The 18,868-nt window shown below is 58.4% G+C and overlaps 2 protein-coding genes across 4 annotated transcripts in view; one reads left to right on the forward strand and one right to left on the reverse strand.

The window, feature by feature from the left end:
• FAM163B (family with sequence similarity 163, member B) overlaps positions 1 to 13,437 on the forward strand; it is a 33,616-nt gene extending 20,179 nt beyond the window's left edge. The window contains exons 2-3 of the mRNA XM_011965315.1: positions 11,167 to 11,282; positions 11,983 to 13,437. Of these exons, the coding sequence (XP_011820705.1) occupies positions 11,190 to 11,282; positions 11,983 to 12,390 (501 nt within the window). The 5' untranslated portion in view covers positions 11,167 to 11,189 and the 3' untranslated portion in view covers positions 12,391 to 13,437. The remainder of the gene's footprint in view (positions 1 to 11,166; positions 11,283 to 11,982) is intronic.
• Positions 13,438 to 15,895: 2,458 nt separating this feature from the next.
• The window catches only part of ADAMTSL2 (ADAMTS-like 2), a 42,026-nt gene continuing 39,053 nt past the window's right edge, over positions 15,896 to 18,868 (reverse strand). For all 3 annotated transcript variants that reach the window (XM_011965333.1, XM_011965326.1, XM_011965340.1), the window contains exons 18-19: positions 17,436 to 17,580; positions 15,896 to 16,667 (exon numbers count right to left, since the gene is read on the reverse strand). In XM_011965333.1, the coding sequence (XP_011820723.1) occupies positions 16,549 to 16,667; positions 17,436 to 17,580 (264 nt within the window). In that variant the 3' untranslated portion in view covers positions 15,896 to 16,548. The remainder of the gene's footprint in view (positions 16,668 to 17,435; positions 17,581 to 18,868) is intronic.

Genomic DNA, 18,868 nt, shown 5'->3' on the forward strand with positions numbered 1-18,868 from the left:
AGGGAGGGAGGGAGGGAGGGAGGGAGGAAGGAAGGAAGGAAGGAAGGACAGAAGGAAGGAAAGTTAAGTCCAGCAGCAGAGGGGGTTTTACAAACCCAACTTCTGCACGTTGTTATTTTTAAGGGAGAGAAAAAACCTGCCCCGTGGGTAGCTGAGCTGGGACTTGCCCGGAGTTTTCAAGTCCCACTGTCCCACCCCCCATTTCCTGACCCACGGCCGGGAGATCAGGAAACCACAGCCCAGAAAGTTCTTGATGCATCTCATCTACCTTCTCCTGGCGGCCTGGAGCCCTGGCCTGGCCTACAGCTCTGTGCTGCTGTTACCGCCCCCTGGGAAACACTGGGGATCAGCTAGGTGAGGGTGGGGGTCACGGGGGCAGGAGCCCAGCCCACTCAGGGCCTGCAGTGCAAGTGTGCCCAGCGGCCCTCCATGCATTGGAATCAGCGCCAATGCTGCCCTACTGTGTGCGTGCACTGTGCCGCCCCCTGGTGGCCAGAGGACTGCAGTGGGAAACCAGGTTCTTGCCTTCATGAGGCTTAGGTTTGATGCAGGGAAGTGGGCGAGTTTACCCCGTCCCTACAGGCAAGCTGAGGGTGAGGATGGAAGGAAAAGGAGAGACATCAGATTTGATGTGGCACACCATGTTCACCCCTGGAGCCCTCACCCTTCACCATGTGACGTTGTGCTTTTCTCTCCCCACACTAGGCTCCTTGGCTCTCTTGTTTCCTTGCTTGCAAAATGAGCATAATAATAATCCTTGCCTTGGCTGTCCCAGCAATTAAAGGAGACGTTGGTGAAGGGTGCCATGCCCTCCTGGCACAGAGATAGTGGTGCTTGGCACAGGATTCTGTGCTTATTATTACTAAGAGGTATGGGGAGCCATGCAGGGTGTTTGAGCGAGGTAGCGACCTGTTCAGACCTACAGTTCGGGAACCCCAGTGGGGCAACACAGGATGGCATGGGCAGGAGCCCCAGCTCACGGGATTTCCCAGGTCCCGGGGGTATTGCTGAGCATTCTGCTTGCTGAAGAGCAGGTTTCTCTGCTGTGTTGAAATCATCAATGTCAACAGTTGTAGGGCCTGACAGAGAGATGGGCCTGAACCACAAGCTTCTTCAGGGATGTGCATAAATATTTCAGACCACGAGGTGGTCAGAGCAGGAGAGGAGGGGTTTTTGGGAGAGACTGCTGAGCTCAGCATCCAGAAATCCAGTCCTTTGCCCTCCTCCCATTCCCTCTACCAACAACTTAGTGCCCACGACCATTCCGGGTGACTGGCCTGTGTCTCACTCTGCAGCAGATGTGCCCAGTGACCCTGGGCAAGGCCCCCTCTCTGGTGAGCACAGCCACCCAACTGCACAATGAGTGGGTCAGCAGCATGCTAGATGCCTCAATATGCTAGATCCCTCAGCATGCTAGATCTTTCAACCTACTAGATCCCTCAACACACTAGATCTTTCAACCTGCTAGATTCCTCAACACACTAGATCATTCAACATGCTAGATCCCTCAACATGATAGATCCTTCAACATGCTAGATCCCTCAACACACTAGATCCTATAACATGCTAGGTCCCTCAACACACTAGATCCCTCAGCATCAACCTGCTAAATCCCTCAACATGCTAGATCCTTCAACATGCTAGTGCTAGATGCTTCAACGTGCTAGATCCCTAAACACACTAGATCTCTCAACATGCTAGACCCTCAACATGCCAGATCCCTCAGCATGCTAGATTATTCAACATGCTAGATCCCTCAACATGCTAGATCTTTCAGCATGCTAGTGCTGGATCCTTCAACATGCTAGGTTGTTCAACATGCTAGATCCCTCAGCATGCTAGATCCTTCAACATACTAGTGCTAGATCCTTCAACATGCTAGATCCCTAAACATGCTAGATCTCTCAATATGCTAGATCCCTTAACATGCTAGATCGCTTAACATGCTAGATCCTTCAGCATGCTAAAATCCCTCAACACACTAGATATCTCAACATGCTAGATCCCTCAACATGCTAGATCCTTTGGCGTGCTAGATCTCTCAACATGTTAGATCTCTCAACATGCTGGATCCTTCAGCATGCTAGATCCCTTAACATGCTAGATCTCTCAACATGCTAGATCCCTTAACATGATAGATCCTTCAGCATGCTAAATCCCTCAACACATTAGATATCTCAACATGCTAGATCCCTCAACATGCTAGATCCTTCAGCGTGCTAGATCTCTCAACATGCTAGATCTCTCAGTGTGATAGATCCCTCAACATGCTAGACCCTTAACACATTAGATCCTTCAACATGCTAGATCCCTCAGCACAGTAGATCTCTCAACATGCTAGATCCCTCAACATGTTAGATCTCTGAACATGCTAGATCTTTCAGCATGCTAGACCCCTTAACATGCTAGATCTCTTAACATGCCAGATTCCTGAACATGATAGATCTTTCATTATGCTAGATCCCTCAACACACTAGATCTCTCAACATGCTAGATCTTTCAGCATGCTAGATCCCTCAACATACTCGAACTTTAACAGGCTGGATCCTTCAGCACACTAGATCCTTCAACATGCTAGATATCTCAACAAGCTAGATCCCTCAACATGCTGGATCCTTCAGCATGCTAGATCCCTCAACATGCTAGATCTCGCAACATGCTAGATCCTTCAGCATGCTAGATCCCTCAACATGCTAGATCCCTCAACATGCTAGATCCCTCAACATGCTAGATCCTTCAGCATGCTAGATCTCTCAACATGCTAGATCATTAAGCATGCTAGATCCCTCAACATGCTAGATCTCTCAACCTGCTAGACTCTCAACATGTTAGATCCTTCAACATGCTAGATCCTTCAACATGCTAGATCCTTCAGCATGCTAGATCCCTCAACATGCTAGATCTATCAACATGCTAGATCCCTCAACATGCTAGATTCTTCTGTCACTGAGCCCACCCCCACCCCAGAGTTGGGATCCCACCTCCTTGGGCCAGACAGCCCAGGTGTTCCCTCCTCTGGGCAAGCAGAACCTGGAGCCAGAGGTGGCAACTCCAGGCCTGACAGCAGCGGCCACAACTCAAGCTTTATTTTTCCAAGTTATTCCCCAAATCTTTCTGTTCAAGGTCCTTAAGCAGCGTGGTAGCCTGCCTGACAGAAGGGCCCTACAGGCCAGGCCTCCTGCCAGCATGATCTATCTGAGCCCTCCATGGCACTGCCTGCTGCTCTGCCCCAGACAGGGCCAGTGGTGTCCCCATCTCCCACCATCTCTGACGCGGTCTCAGCAGAAAGGGACTGGGACTGGCCAGTGGTTTTTGAGCAGAGTCTGCGATTCCCTGGTGCCAAAGCAGGGAGTGCCACCAGCTTCCCCATTGCCCGACCTCACGGCTCAGGGTGTGGGGATTTCTCACCTTTGCCTCCATGGCCGCTCCTGGCCTCCTGGGCAGATGGCAGCAGTGAGGTCCTGGCGAGCACTGGGCTCCCACCTTCCCCTCCCCTCCCAGGCTCGTCTCCCATTCCCCCATCACCGTTTCCTTTTTTCTGTCTCCTTTCCCTCTCTCTGCTCCAGGGGCTCCCAGGGAGATCCCAGGAAAGAGCCTCAGGGACTCTAGCCTGAGAAAGTAGGGCCAGCTAGACTGGGCAGAAGCTGAGGTTTGAGGCAGGCCTGACTCTTGGGGTGATGGTCTGAGTGCCCCACCTCCCTCAGACCACCCAAAGCTCCAACCCAGGAGTCCCAGCCACTCATCTCCAGGAGACCCAGGGAGCAGCCAGGCAGCCCTCAGCCAGGGCCCCCTCTCCTCCCACACCTTCCTGGCGGGGGCTCTCTCAGCTCCACCTGACTCAGTCTCTAACTGCCCTGAAGGCTAGGCCCTGCCCACTGGGTCAGAGGAAGCAGTGACCCCTGAGGACCAGGAAGCCCCCAGGAGGCTTTGGCACAGCCCCATGACAGAGGCCAGGAGGCCTGATCCTGACACTCCCTGTCCCGCCCTATGGTTCCTGAGGTTGGCAGACAGTGATTTCCTGGGGACCAGGTCAGGGGGGACAATCACCTACTCCTTTCAGTTTCTTGCTTCCTGATTATGGCTCCAGGGCCTCCCAGCCATCCACAGCTTTGGCGTTGGCTCCAGCTCCTCTCCTCCTGGTCCACAGCACCCCTCGACTCCCCTTCTCAGCTCCACACCATGCCCATGGTGGGCCAGGCAGGGCTCCAGCCCTGGGTCGCCCCGGTCGCGTGTCAGCTGAAACTGGTCTTGAGACTGGCCTCTGTGGCTTGGACTCCAGACAGGGATGGGCTTTGAGCTTCCACAAGACTCCTTGAAGAGCAAGGTCCGGCGTCTGTCCAGTCGGGTTTTCCGTTGCTCAGTGGATCTTCTCACTCTTCTGGCCTCAGTTTACTCCCTAGAAAATATGGGTCAGGTCATCTCCTTGCAGAGATGTGTCAGACCCCCTGCTTCCCCGATGGCCTGGGGAGTGGGCTCTGGACGGTGGCTGAACCACTCTTGCCTCAGTTCACACCACCACCTGGGAAAGCCGCCCGCGCTGGGGGGGTCCCAGGGTGAAATGAGATGAATGTACAGAGTCCCGCGAAGCCTGGCTGAGGTCACGCTGGTTCTTACGACCCCCGACATGGTTGAATGACAGTCCTGAGAAAGGCAGGGACCCATTGCTCCCCATCACATCCCACCCCTGCCTCACTCCCACCCAACTGCCCAGCTCCAGCTGGCCCAACGTGGAAATGGCTTCCATTCTTCAAGAGCACAGACACCCCCAGGCATCACCATTTGCATTTTTGTGCCAAACACACTCCTGCTAGGCAGTGAACCACAGACCCTAAGAGCCCCTCCATGGTACTGACCCCAGGGGGCTCTCCAGCTGCGGTCTGGGGGGAGCTTCTGGAAATCTGTGAAACCTCAGAAATGGCCAGCAACATGCCGTGGTCCCTGTGCTCTTTCTGGGGGCCCCTCAAGGAATCCAGGCAACCACAGGGACAAACCCTGGGCACAGGTAAGTTTTCCGAACACCAGTTCCCCACTCCGTGCCAAGCCTGGCAGCACCAGTCCCCCTGCTATGGGCATTTTCTGCCTCCTAGACAGACCGCGAGACCCTCAGAACCTATCGTGGGCAGGGGTCTGATTCACTGCCCCCATTCCCCCCGCCGCTGAGCTGGGGATACAGCTGGGAAGACAGACATTCCAGGTGCTGTGGGGAACTGCCCTCCAGGCCCCCAGACTCCCTCCTGCCGGCCCACTCCCAGCCGGGCTCTGGATAATGTCTCAGAGACCAACCGCGGCAGCGCAGGGCAGCCGAGCACTTCCTCGTCTGTTTATTACTGAACGCCGGCATCTGGGAGCCCGCGGAGCATGAAATTAGGAACAAATGTGCAGGAGGTCTAGACAGGAACTCTGCGGGCTGCTCTCCTTCGATCGAGGACGCCGGGGCCCTTGGGCTTCCAGGTAGTGGGAGCGTCTTTGTAACCAGACAGATGTGTTTGTGGAGGAAAAGGCACTCTGAGTCTCCGTAAGCCCTCGACGAGACGCCAGCATGGGGAGGAGTCTGACCGTGAGGCAACAAGCCTGGGTTCCAGGTCCAGCTCTGCCCTGGGCCCCCAGGGTTGGCCTTCTCTGCCCTGGCCTCGGTTTCCCCATCTGGAAATGGTGGGCACCCGCCTCACCTGGTTAGAGGGGCCGCTTGTGAAGCTGTCAGATTGCAGGGCCCGTGCAACTGCACTGCCGTCGGGGCGTCTGTGTGTTGACCAGGCTCTCCTGTCCTGGGGCCCGGTTGGTTTGGAAGGCGCGGGGCTGGATGAGCCAGAGGGCACAGCCAGTGCCGAGGATGCAGGCCTTGGCTTCTCCCTGGCTCCTACCACGAGCGCTGGGCATCTCAGGTGAATGAGGCAGACAGAAGCCTTCATTAAACGTCGCCTGGGCCCTGCACCATGCAAGGCAGTGGCAGGGGCTGGGGCTGGGGCACAAAATAAATAGGCTCTGGGGGGTCTGTTCCCGTGGGCTTTACGGCAAGTGAGGGAGACGTGGCAAGAGGGACAGAAAACTAGCAGAGTCTGAAATTCAGCACAGGATGTGTGGCCCAGATGGCGGTGAGCAGGGGGTCTCCTGCCAGGGAAAGGCGGGTGTGGGGAGAGGGCTCCCGGGGGAGGCAGGTGAAGGCTGGTGTCTGGCTCTGCTGCCAGGTGTTTCCTGCCCCACCCCCAGCTCCACGCCATTCATTCCTCGGTGCTGGTGCCGGTGCCGCAGGAGACAACTGAAGCTTGTAAACGCAGCTGGCTCTCCCTGCCGGCTGCAGAGACTAGACAGGGCCCTCAGAAGGGGACTGTTGCCCGCCCAGGCTCCCTCGCCACAGACTCTGTGGACAGGGGTGGGGGACGCACAGGGGAGCCCCGTCTCACAACCTGTCCCTGTAAAAACCCGGGGTGGGAACAGGGAAGCAAAGCCATTTATAAAGCTTTAAAACCAATTATGGTCCCAGGGGGCAGATAAACAATTCAGCGCTATTCTCGCCAAATTGCCTTGGCTGGCAGTGCGGAGGCTTCAAGGGAGCTGGAAGAGGGGGGTGGCCCGAGTCACAACCAGGCGGCAGAGTGGCCTCCTCCAGGCTGTCACTAGGCCTGACCCGCATGGCTCTGCCTCCAAGGCTTGGCCTGGGCTGTTCCCAGCACCAATAGACCCTCTCCGTCTCCCAGCCCATCCTTCAAAACCCGGCTCAGAAACTTCCTCCTCCAGGAAGTCTCCTTCGGTTCCTCCCCTATCCATTACCACCCTGAGCACCCAAGTCCTCCCCTGTTCTCTCAGGCACTCAGCTTTCTCAGCGCACAAGTATCCTTGGGAGCCAAAGTGTCTGTAGCCCTTTCCCTTCTCTGCCTACCCTTGGAGGGTGTCATCTGGCTTTATTGCTTTATCACTTGATGCTTGTTTACATTTTCATAATCCTGACTTTGTTGGGTGTCTAAATCATCTGGATTCCTGGCAGGGCCGATTAAAACTCCACGTCCCCCAGAGTTGGGAGGAATCAGTGTCTAAACCCTGCCACACCCATCTTACAGATAAGGAAACTGAACCCAGGGAGAGGCCTCTGACCCAAGGTCACCAGCAAGAGTAGAGCAGGATGGAGGCCCCTCAGGCGCGTGTCACCTGGGCCACAGCTGAGTAGAGTCCTGGAGTCCCCAGGGAGGAGGCTGAAGGTGAGCACTCAGGGAGGGCAGCAGGCGGTCCGTATTCTTCCCCCATTAAATGAAGGGGTGGGATGTGGTCCTTCTCAGCTCTGGCGTTTGAAGTTTTGAAGTTCTGTGGTGTGCGTTAAAGTTCAGGAAGGCTTCCTGGAGGAGGAGGGCGCGTGCTGGGCTTTGATGGTGTGGTAGGCCCGGGGGGATAGGCATCCCAGAGGGTGCGGCACAGCAAGAGCAGAGGGGAGGCAGGAGGGTGGGGGCCCAGGGAGGCCGTGTTGCTGGGAGCTGCTCGGAGTGAACTGTGGGCTGATGTCAGGCCGGGCGCTGGTGGAACTGCCAGCGGAGTGTGTGTCTGTCGGCCATGCCTGGCCCTGGGACCTGGCGCCGTCTCGGGCGTTGCTGCTCCTCGGCGGGCGTGTATCTGCCGAGCAAGGCTGAGAGGCTCCAGCTGGACCAGCCCGGGTGTTGGAGGGTGGCTGCTGACAGCCCTGGGCACCTGGCCTGAGCCGGCACCCTTCCCGTCACACCGCCAGGCCGCTCGCTGCTGGAGGAGACCTGGACCCAGAGGAGCTGCAGCCGGGTGGAGCCAGGGACCAGCTGCATCTCAGACCTGAGAGAGAGCTTTGCAGCGAGCGGGGCCAGCTCCCTCAGGGACCCAAAGAAGGACTCAGACCCGGGGAGGGATGCGATCCTAAGCACATCAGCACAGCACTGAGCACGGTGCAGCTGCTGTCCCACACAACCCCTGGGGGTCTCCCGTTTTATAGAGGAGGGAACTGAGGCAGAGGAATGGAAACGTTGAAGGCCCATTCTTGCAGCTAACCGGAGGCAGAGCCAGGCTGGCACTTGGGGGTCCAGCCTGAGTGTCCTGTATGGCTCCGCAGTACCTGTCCCTGAGGGAGCGCCTCAGCCCAGCCACGGCCACCTGCAGTCTCCATCGTCCCTGCAGTCTCAGCCTGACAGCAGTGGGAGCCCCTCCACCCAGGGACATGCTCCCTATGGGAAAGCCGTGGCCCCCACTGCTGTCAGTAAGCCCCAGCCGTGGGCCCCCAGCCATGGCCCCTAGTGGAGGGTGGTGCTGAATTTTAATCCCTGCATGATCACAGACAACACTCGGGCATGAGCCTCAACCTCCCTCAACCCCTCCCAAGCTGTGCGAGTGCCCTCATTGGTGAAGTGGGGCCATAATTACCTGGGTGCAAATAGCAAAAATGCACTCCAGGTGACAGGCACACAGCAGGAGTCACTCTGCGGGTGTCAGGGAGGGATCGGCCCCAGAGTCAGGACCACAACGGCAATCTCTCCCGCAGCTGTGGCTGGCCTTCCTCGCCCCCTCCGGGGACCAGCGCCTTCTGCCTCTCCAACATGTGGCTGAAAACTCCACCCATGGCTACAGCCTGGCCACAGCCTGAGCACTCATGTCTCTACCCAAGGTCAAGCGACCAGCAGGGACCGGCCAGTGTCTCAGGTTTTAATTCCATTTCCCAGGAGAGAGGCCAGCTGACCCAGTGTGGGGTGCACGTCCATCCTGAACCCAGTAAACTGGCCCAAAGGGCAGCAGCAGAGGGCTCAGATGTGGCCACCAGCCTCTTGGCTCAGAGCACAAAGAAGAGGGCCATGGCTAGGCCAGCACCCCCAAACCTGATATCAGCACAGTGTGTGCTTCCCCAAAGGTGCTGTGGTATTCAGGACATTCATATGGAGGAGATACGGGGTTCAGCAGTCGGGGTAGAGCGACAGGGGCCCCAAGGTGGATGGTAGCAGCGGATCCAGCCCTGACCTGACCCAGATCCCTCATCTTACTGGTGCTGGGGCCTGGGCAGGTCACTTCTCTCCAGGCCTCAGTTTGCTCCCTAGTGGGATCATTTGAATATCAAAAAGAATCATGACTGCAGTGGATTGAAACACATCAAATATATTTTCAAAAATCAGTGAGATTGCACTGGCGAGTTTCCACACAGAAAGGCAAGCTGGGGCAGACAACAGGCTGGGACCAACAGGGACGCGGGGCCTGCAAACGGGACAGGGGCAGCCTTTGGTTCACTGAGAGGTGCGGGTCTGGACTGGCCTGTTCTCCATCCTCCCGGCACACACACAGCCACAAACCTCAGGGCACCAGCTCATTCTGATCCCTGATAAAGAGAGGAACGGAACCTCTAAGACTTCCCTCTGCAGGCCACATGCTAGGGTAGCCACACAGATGATAAGGGAATGTGCTTTCGAGCTTTTTCAAGAAGAACTGGAGCTCATAAACGCGGAAGGAAGGACACCATTTGGAAAGTTACTACTTTGTAACTCCCAGTGAAGTAACAGATCCAGGTCATGCACAGGAGGCTACAGCAATGGTCCGGGAGACCCACGGGAACCTGGCGACGGGAGAACGGGCCAAGAGCAGCTGCGCCCATTAGCTGATTGTGATGTCAAGATGAGAGGGAGAGCAGACATCAGGCCCCTGGAAATGATGCAACAGGAAGCCAGTTTAGAGGAGAAACACTGATAAAGGAGCATGTTCAATGCCATGCAAGGAATTGCGGCCAGTTCCAGTGCATGGAAAATTCCGTCAGATAAACAACTCAGTTTCTCTAATAAACAACGTGGGGGTGCGGGGCGTGAATGGGTTTCGAGCCGTTCTAGAGCAAAAGGAGCCAAACGCAACTACATCCTGATTTGAACTAACCAACTGTAAAAAAGGCATTTCCAAGATGACAGGAGAAAGCTAAACGTAGGCTGGGTAATTTTTTAAAAATCCTCCTCCGTCAGATTCTGCACTGAAGTATTTATGGGTAAAGTGATATGCTCTGTGATTTCCTTTAAAATACTCCAATCTCTTCCTCCACCCCATCCCCCAGCAAGAAAAAAAAAATGAGGCTTGGGAAATTGAGGAAGGGAAGTGGCGCCAGCTCCCACTGTTTTGTGAGAGATGATTGTGAAGCATTCAGGAATGCTGTAAGCTGCTTGTCAAACCTTGCTTGAACTGCAACTGGCCATGGTAAGAAAATCTACACCACAAAAATCAGCAAATGCTCCCAGCCGGGAGCTTTGAGAGCTGGTTTATCAGCACACCCCAGGACAGGGATGAGCTGAATGCAGCAGCCACTGACAGCATCACTCCAGCCTCCCTGCATCATGTTTGGTGGACGCTCTCCATAAGAAGGAGTTTGCAAAGGGCATGTCCCTAGGCCTGGAAATCCCACTTCTAAGAATGTATCCTGAAAGCCACTGAAGCAGGTTCCAATGGTTCCCATTACTTAGCTACAAAGACGCTTATTAAAACATTGCTAGAAATATTTCTTTAATGTAAGAAACCCAAACGTCAGGCAGGAACTGGTTTTCAGTTTCGCAAGATGAAAAATTCTGGAGATTAGTTGCCCAACAGTGTGAAATATACCTCATGCTACTGAGCTGCACATTTACAAATGGAGAAGATGGTACATTTTATGTGTGCTTCACCACAATTAAGCATTTTAAAGAAAAGGGGTCGGTTACATGAAACAATGGAATCGGGTTAGAGATTATGTTGCAGAAGAAAATGTAAGGATATGACAGAATAATGGTGACTGTGTGAGATGAAAATGCAGGGAAGCAGGTTACAAAACCATATGTTCGACTTGACTGCATTTGGGTAAATTTTAAAACGTGCGAGCTTGTAGAGCCAGGCTGGAAGGACGCCATTCATTGAGAACATGCTACGCTGAGCATGGAGAGACACGCTTGTAAAAGTGTCACAAAACCCTGGGCTATTAGCGTCCACCTTCTACAGATGTGGAAGCTGAGTCTGGGAGAGGGGCAGGGACAGAGGCCAGCTGAGGCAGAGCAGGGCCTGGGGCTGCTCCTGCAGCCCGTCCCAGGCAGAGCCCCTGCTTCTCCCGGGCACATCCTGGAGTGCTTTTTTTCCCCTCAGGCTTGTCTTCTCAGTTCTCTAGAATAGCACGGGTGACTTTTGTGGTGAGGAAGCGTGATGCTCTAAAGCTGGCGGCGTGTGTTGCAGGCTGTTGATGGAGAAGGGGGCGGATGACAGCCGGGACCGTGGTCATCACCGGGGGCATCTTGGCGACTGTGATTCTGCTCTGCATCATCGCTGTTCTGTGCTACTGCCGGCTCCAGGTACTCCCGGGCGGCAGGGAAGGGGACAGGGCGGGGAGGCCCGGAGGGTGCCCCTACCTCGGGAGGGAGCCCCGCGTGAAGGCCACAAGGGTCACGGCCCGGGAAGTGGGAAAGCCCTGTGGCAGAGAAGCCACACAGCAGAAGGCAGCCAGGAGCCTACCACGGGGTTCAGTAAGACGTGCCTGACTCCCCTCACCCAGAGCTTTTAATGAGGCTCAGAGACAGGAAGGGACTTAGCCAAGGGCACCAGCTGCCCAGAGCGGGTGCCGCAGTAAGCACTCCCTTCCCGCCTGCACTCCAGGGCCATCCAGGGTCCCCATGTCTCCCTGAGAGATAATGGGGAGCCATCGGGGCAGGGCGAGGCAACACAGCTGCCAGTGCCTGTGACCCCCGGCTCTGCTGATGTGGGGCTGCGAACCCCTCCATGCCTCAGTCTCCCCACCTGCAAAATGAGATAACAGTCACACCTGCGTGTTGCTGGGCGGAAGAGATGAGTGGATCGTCGTGAAGTGCTCAGCACTGTGCCTGGCCTGAGCCAGACCCACAGCACTGGTTAAACAGCTGAGGTGTCAGGCCTGGGCTTGGGCCACCCGACTCCCGCTGTGCCTGTCTCCCCTCCCCAGTCAGGGGTAGCCTTTCCCGCGTGTGGGTTCTGGGGTGGGAGCTGGCGGCCACACGGTCACCATCCCTGTGCCCGCAGTACTACTGCTGCAAGAAGGACGAGTCGGAGGAGGACGAGGAGGAGCCGGACTTCGCCGTTCACTCGCACCTGCCCCCACTGCACTCCAACCGCAACCTGGTGCTGACCAACGGGCCGGCGCTCTACCCCACTGCCTCCACCTCCTTCAGCCAGAAGTCTCCGCAGGCCCGCGCCCTGTGCCGCAGCTGCTCCCACTGCGAGCCCCCCGCCTTCTTCCTACAGGAGCCGCCGGAGGAGGAAGAGGACGTGCTGAACGGCGGGGAGCGCGTGCTCTACAAGAGCGTGAGCCAGGAGGACGTGGAGCTGCCCGCGGGGGGCTTCGGGGGCCTGCAGGCGCTCAACCCCAACCGCCTCTCGGCCATGCGGGAGGCCTTCGCCCGGAGCCGCAGCATCAGCACCGACGTGTGACCCGGGCCAGCCCCCGGGACCCTGGCCTGGAAGGTCCTGAGACCATGGGGGGATTCCTGTGGCACACCCACCTGGCCCCAGGCCCCAAGTGGGGCTTGGCTGAGCCCTCCTCGAATCCCTGTCCTCAGGGGAGGCCCAGGCTTGGGGAGCCCCCAGGCTCACGGCAGGGATAAGGCTCACTGAACACAAACGTGTCCTGGGGGGAGGCACAGCTGGGGCCTGGGGCTGGAAGGACCAGGTGACCATACAGCCAGCCGGGCGTGCACCAGGGCTCTCAGGCTCGGAGGCCACCGATACTCCTGATGCTTCTGTCTCAGACCCAACAACTTGGCCATCCCAGGAGGTCTCCATGTGTCACCCCCTCCCTGGGTCTCAGCCTTCTCACCTGCTCAAGGAAGGGATGACCTCAGTGAGGCCCAGGGCTCTGCAGCAAGGCCCTTCCTGGCAATTGCAGACCAAGGATTCTGCCCCTCCACCCTGAACTCCGGCCTCTCTCTCTTCCTCTATTTTTCCCTCTTTCTCTCTCTCCCCTACCCGTCTGTCCCTCTCACACACACACTCTCCAGGGTTCAAGTGCCAAATATCTGCCCAGGCTGAGACACATTGTGCTGAGCCCCCTGCAGATGGACAGGCTGCCCCCTAGAAGGAAGACTTTCAGGGGCAGCAGGGCCCTTGGGATGCTCAGCCCCGACCGCTTTTTAGGGGAAGAGGGAGGCACGGGGAGAGGGAGAGGCCATGTCGCAGCCCACCTGCCGTGGGAGAGGCAACGCGGAAACGTATAGACCCAGTGCTCAGCCAGAAACAGGGCCAGCAAGCGGCAGTGCATGGAGGCAGCCCGAGGCTCGTTAGGTTGGGCAGAGCCGTGGCCCAGGGCTTGAAAACCGCCGAGTTCCCCATGAGACTTGGCTGACCCTTCCCACCCTTGGGCCTCAGTCTCCCCATCTTGTGTGATGAGGGGCTGGTCACAGAGAGACCCTGAGGACAGAGGTCTTCAGGCTCTGGGTCTCAACAGGAACTGAGAGCTCCAGGGCAGACAGAGCTGCAGGTCACCTCCCCTACCTGCTTCTCAGCAGGACCTAGGAGGCCCGTCCCAGCTCCTGGTGGACCCCAAGCAGCTGGAACCTACTGCTGCCATCTGAAGACCTCATCTGAGCCCACTCTCCCTCAAGCACACCCACCCAGGCTGAGGTCTCGTGGGAATTTTCACCCGCTCTCCTGCTGCTAAGGAAATGACGTCAGTGGTTACCCCAGAGAAATGCCCCAAACCCCAGGACACTAGCTGTCAGGAAGGCAGCCCTTCCTCAACCAGAAAGAGGCAACTATTTCCTCTCAGCAACCTGGCCCCAGGAGCCCCCTTCCCTCTCTGGGGCTCTCCCTCTCCTTCTGGGCCCTGCCATGGAACCCCAGGGCCGGGGCAGCCCCTCTCTGCCCAGGGAAGGCACCGTCCTCAAAGACAAGGCTTTGCAGGGCAGTGGCCTTCCCTGAGCTGAGGGGTGGCCTGCGCAGGACACTTCTTGCCCTTACTCAAAAACGAAATCACCAGTTTCCAGAGGCTGGCGAAGACATAATTGTTATGTTTTCAGTTGTTTTCCTCCTCTTACTTTCTCCCCTGCCTGGTTTGGATAGGCCAGTGGCATTCACCCTTGAGGTCCCTCGCAGCCCTGGCCCCCCCGGGCCCGCCCACACCTCTGGCTTCCCCTGTGCATCCTGTGAAGTGTGTTTCTGATGCGTCAGCGTGGGGGGTGGGCTGGGTGGGGTGGGGGTGAGGGCCCAGAGCTGGCCCGTGCTGTGGCTGTTCTGATTCAATTTCCCACTTCCTTTCTGGTCTCCATTCTCTCTGTAGATATGTAGATCTCTTTGAAACGAAGTAAACACCCATCCCTCCCAGCTCACTCTTCTCCACCCTGGGGACCTGCTGGGGGAGCCGCTGGCTCCCTGAGGAAAGTGAAGGCCAATAAAACATCTCCCACGTTCCCGTGCAGCGTCTTCAGTCCTCCCGGGTGTCCAGGCCGTCCACACCCACGCTCTTCCAACTTCTAGGAGGCAGAGTCAGCTTCTCCCTCAGGATGCAGCCAGTCGGGCCAGGGCTCTACCCGGCGGGGCCAAGAGCTGCTCTCTGGCTGGGGGGCACAGCAGTGGGCCACGTTTGATTTTGAGTTTCCCGGGTGGCTATCCATCCTCCAGCATTGAGAACTACCAGGATGGACTCTGAGCCCCTGGACAGAGGGTTGTTGGGGACAGGCTGGGTCCCCTGGGACAAGTGACTGAGCATCTCTGGACCTCAGTTTTAGCCTCCGCACAATGGGGTAATCACGATGCCTGTATCGTGGGGACCTTTGGAAGATAAACCCAGGCAGAGCTGAGGAGGTGCTGGGCACAGAACCTGGCATACAGTAAGTGTACAGTAAGTGCTGGCAGAAAGGAGAAGCTGGGAGGGAAACAGTAAGACAGGAAGAAGATGTGGATGGGGGGAGAGAGGAGGAGAGAAGAACAGCGAGGTGAGGGGGGACACAGGGTGAGGTGGACAGAGAGGCCTCAGACCCCCAGGTCTCAGCGACTTGGCTCTGCCCGGCCCAAGCTGGGGACCTTGAACAAGTCCATCCCAGGGGCCTCTAACTCCTGGACTTTAGGGATGGAAAGGACCATCCTGATTGCAGCCCCTCAGTGCAGGCACACTCAGAGACAAGAACCCACTGGGGGGGGGGGGGTGCTGCCTCAGTTTCCCCAGAGTCCCAAGTCCTTCAGAAGCCACCCTAAAGCTGCGATGGACCCTGCTCTGGCTCCCAGTCTGAGGACAACCTGGCCTCACACTGAGGAAGCAGCCTGGCAACCACTCACCTCCCGGCCGCCTGTGTGCACGGAAACACCTCCTGGGGCCCTCTCCAGGCAGTACAGCCCCGTCCTTCCTCCCATGCGGCATCCTCCAGCGGTGTCGCTTTCCTCTCCCAAGTGCTCCTTCCCACCCTCTCGTCTGGAAAAGCCACTCCTGCTGCTGGGTCCACGAAGCAGCCCCTCCCCAGAAGCCCCTGTGTTCCTCCAGCCATGAGTCCAGGTCAGGAAGTCCTCCATGAGCTCCAGGAATGGCAGTGATGGTGCTGCTTCCTAGAGCTTGAGGTGGGCCCGGCCCCGCGCCCCGAATACCTGCCTCATCTCCTCTGTTCTTGCCCACGTGCTTGGAGGTGGGTGCCCTACACCTTAGCCAAGATCTCTCACCCCTGCCCCCACAGGTCCTGTACCACTTGCTGATGGGCTCGAGATGTCAACTCCACTCCTTCTCCGGTGCCTGAGTCCCAGTGTCCCCAAACGCCCTCCCTGTACGCTTCCCACGCCTCTCGTTGCCTTTTATCTGCACCTGTCTTTCTCCTCGGAGCAGGTGCTGTGGCCCCCGCCGGCCCACCCTTGCACTCCAGGCCTCAGCAAGCTGGAGAGACCCCACAGAGCCAGGCCCGGGCCCACCAAGCCCCCAGGCAACCCACTCCTCCAGCCAGAAGCAACCGAGACCCCATGATGCCACCATAAATAGGACCACTTTATTAACGTAGATGAGCACTGACGATGACTGCAGGGGCGGGGCCCGCGGTCCATCCCCAAACGTCCCGTGGGCAAGCGCCTCTGCCCGGGGTAGAAAGTGCGGCGGGAAGAGAGCTCCACGGGAGGGGCTCTATAGGAGGGAGCACGCCTGGGCCTCCTTGGCTGCCTGTGTCCCTCTCACCCTGTGGTCTCCAAAGGAGGGAAGCCCCCCAACATTGGGCTCGCCTGCAAGTTTCCTTGAGAAGGCCCTGCCACCTAGAGAGGGCGTGGGCTGCCAGCCCGGGGCAAGACACCTCCACTGCTGGCTGTGGGCCTCAGGCCCCTCGGCTGGGGGCTGCTGGGGGCTGGGGAGTGGGAGCCACACACCCAGGATCCACGCAGGAACACAGACAGGTTCCCACGGCACGGGTGGCCCTGTCTGGGGGAGGCCAGTGGGTGCCGGAGTCTCTGCTCCAGGAGCACAAAAGTCCATGGGCCGTGGGAAGTCCCCTCTTGACAGCCGAGACTCAGTGCCACGTCTCAGGCCAGCATGCCCTGCAGGAGGGGGGTCTGTGGAGGCCCCAGAAGCTGCAGCAGCCCCAGGAGGGGCGCTGGGTCTTCGTCTGGAAGGGGCTGCAGCTGCCGGGCCTAGGAGTGGGGGGGCCTGCAGGAGCGGCAGCACGCCTTGCTGTAGTACCAGTGCCCGCAGAGGTTCACCTTGATGGCCAGGGCACAGTTGGTACCTGGCTGGTCCTGGCAGCTGTCATCTGGAGAAGGAACACAGGGCGAAGCGGGGCAGTTTCAGGAGGTGCCCAAGGGGTGAAAACCCCAAGGACCCCTACGTGCAGTTTTCCAGGGGCAGGTGCCGTGAGCCTCCCACCCCATGGTGGGTCTCCATCTCTAGCTCTCTGCCACCTCTTTCCTGGCCCATCTCCGTCCCCAAGATGTCGCTGTCCCAGATCACACCAGGTGATTTGATCTGTGTCCCAAGAGGAGTGATGCCTAGAGGAGCTACAGATGCCACACCTGGAGGCCTAAGCATCCCCAAGGGGTCCACAAGGGCCGTCCACGTCCACCACTCAATGTATCCAAAACAGAACTCATCACGTGCCCTGCACCGGGCACCCCCTTGGAGCCTGTCCCCTGTCCCTCCTCCAGGTGCCCAGGCCCTGCTTCAGCTGTTCCCCTCCCTGCCCCCTGTGTGCCAGCCCCTGGCCATTCCAGCTGAGTCATCCTGGATTCAGGGGCCCCGCCATCTGAAGCTGACACTTTTCCCAAAGTACAGGTCTCAGCATGGCTCCCTGGGGCCACGGAACCCCAGTCAGGCCTCCTCCATTCCCCTTCCCACTCTCCCCTCCCAGTGGGGCTCAGCCATGCTGGGAGGGAGCGTCCACTCCCGGCACACCTTGGTCTCTCAAGCTGGTTCCCAGGTTCGCCATCAACATGAGCAATGCCTGCTCACCCTTCAGGCCATGATTCTGTCCTCACCTCCCCCGGGAGGCCCCAGACCCACTCTCAGCCTCCCTGCTCCTCACCTGGGGGCTCCGTGGGGCAGGGCTGCAGATCACAGGCCTGTCTGCCAACAGGTTTCACCAGTGGATCGCAACCACGGACAATGTCGGTCCCCTGGTAGCACTTGACGTCTCGCATCCTCACGCCCACCCCGCAGGTCTTGGTGCACTAGTGTGGGAGAGACAGAGGGCCTGGGGAAAGCCTCCTGATGCGGCAGGGGCCTTGGCAGGAGGCGGGGAGCCTGCGCATCCCCCCTTCTCCACCCCACCCTTCCCAGGTGGCTGTGAGTCCCAGCTGACACAGGACCCGTGGAAGCCAATTTGAAACCCGACCTGCAGCTCCAGGGCTGAGTGGAGGTGCCGACAAAAGGGCATTGGTTGGCAGTCGGGAGGCTCTGATTGTTTCCCACCGAGGGCTGCCTCAGTCTCCCCAGATGCACAGTGAGGGGTGGTCCTTCCTCTCTCATCTCCCAGGGGTTCCGGGCACTGGTTGGCAGTCAGGAGGCTCTGATTCTCTCCCCACGCAGTGCTGCCTCAGTCTCCCCAGATGCACAGTGAGGGGTGGTCCCTCCTCTCCCATCTCCCCGAGGGTCCTCTGGCCCCAGCTTTCCTGGGTCTGTGGTGCAGACTGTTTGTTGTGGGCCGATCAAATGCATCTTGCGAAGCCACCACCCCCTCCAGTGGCTCCCTGTCCAGATGTTCCCCTTGGAAAACTCCGCTGAGCTCCCCAGAACACCAGAGACATCTGCTGGCCCCAGTCACCCTGCTGTCCTCCTGCCAAGATCCCACAGGCGGTGGCTCCTTCACACTCCCCCCCACGTGGGTGACCCCACGTCACCCAGGCACGTCTGGGACCTGAGGCCTCGGTTCTCTGAGGTGGGCGGGGTGGGAGGCCCTGGCCCTGGGGCCCACTCTCCACTTCTGTTTGCAAAGGAGCAGGAGGACCGATTAAGACTTGGCAGAAAGACTGCCGCCTGCCTGCCTGCTCCCAGCCAGGGGGTGGGGGCTGGCACCGTCTGCAGGCGAGGAGAGGCCGGCTTGGCGCTGACGGCGTGAGGACAATCAGCCTTTGGCAGGGCCCCGAGGAGCCTCTGGACGTGCCTCTGGAGAGCAGCACATTCCCGGCCAGCCCTGGTGCCAGCTCCTCTGCCCCTGGGGAGTGGATGGGACTGGGCAGCTTCGGGAACAAACACTGACTGAGCCGCCGCCGTGCACTGGCATCGGGGGGGCAGCCGCCAGGAAGGAGGAGTCCACGTGCCCACCAGCCGTCTGTGCCAGCCACGCCTCATCCAGCCCTGCCACCTCCTCATCAGGGCTAGGAGGATGCTCCTCCCCAGCATCCCAGGCTGTCCTTCTGGGGTACCCCCTTCATGGTCTCCCCGTGCCATGGCTCATCACCCTCTGGGGTCCCCCCTTCATGGTCTCCCCGTGCCATGGCTCATCACCCTCTGGGGTCC

This window comes from Mandrillus leucophaeus, unplaced genomic scaffold (assembly GCF_000951045.1).
Source record: "Mandrillus leucophaeus isolate KB7577 unplaced genomic scaffold, Mleu.le_1.0 Scaffold1183, whole genome shotgun sequence".
In the NCBI taxonomy this organism is placed as follows: domain Eukaryota; kingdom Metazoa; phylum Chordata; class Mammalia; order Primates; family Cercopithecidae; genus Mandrillus; species Mandrillus leucophaeus.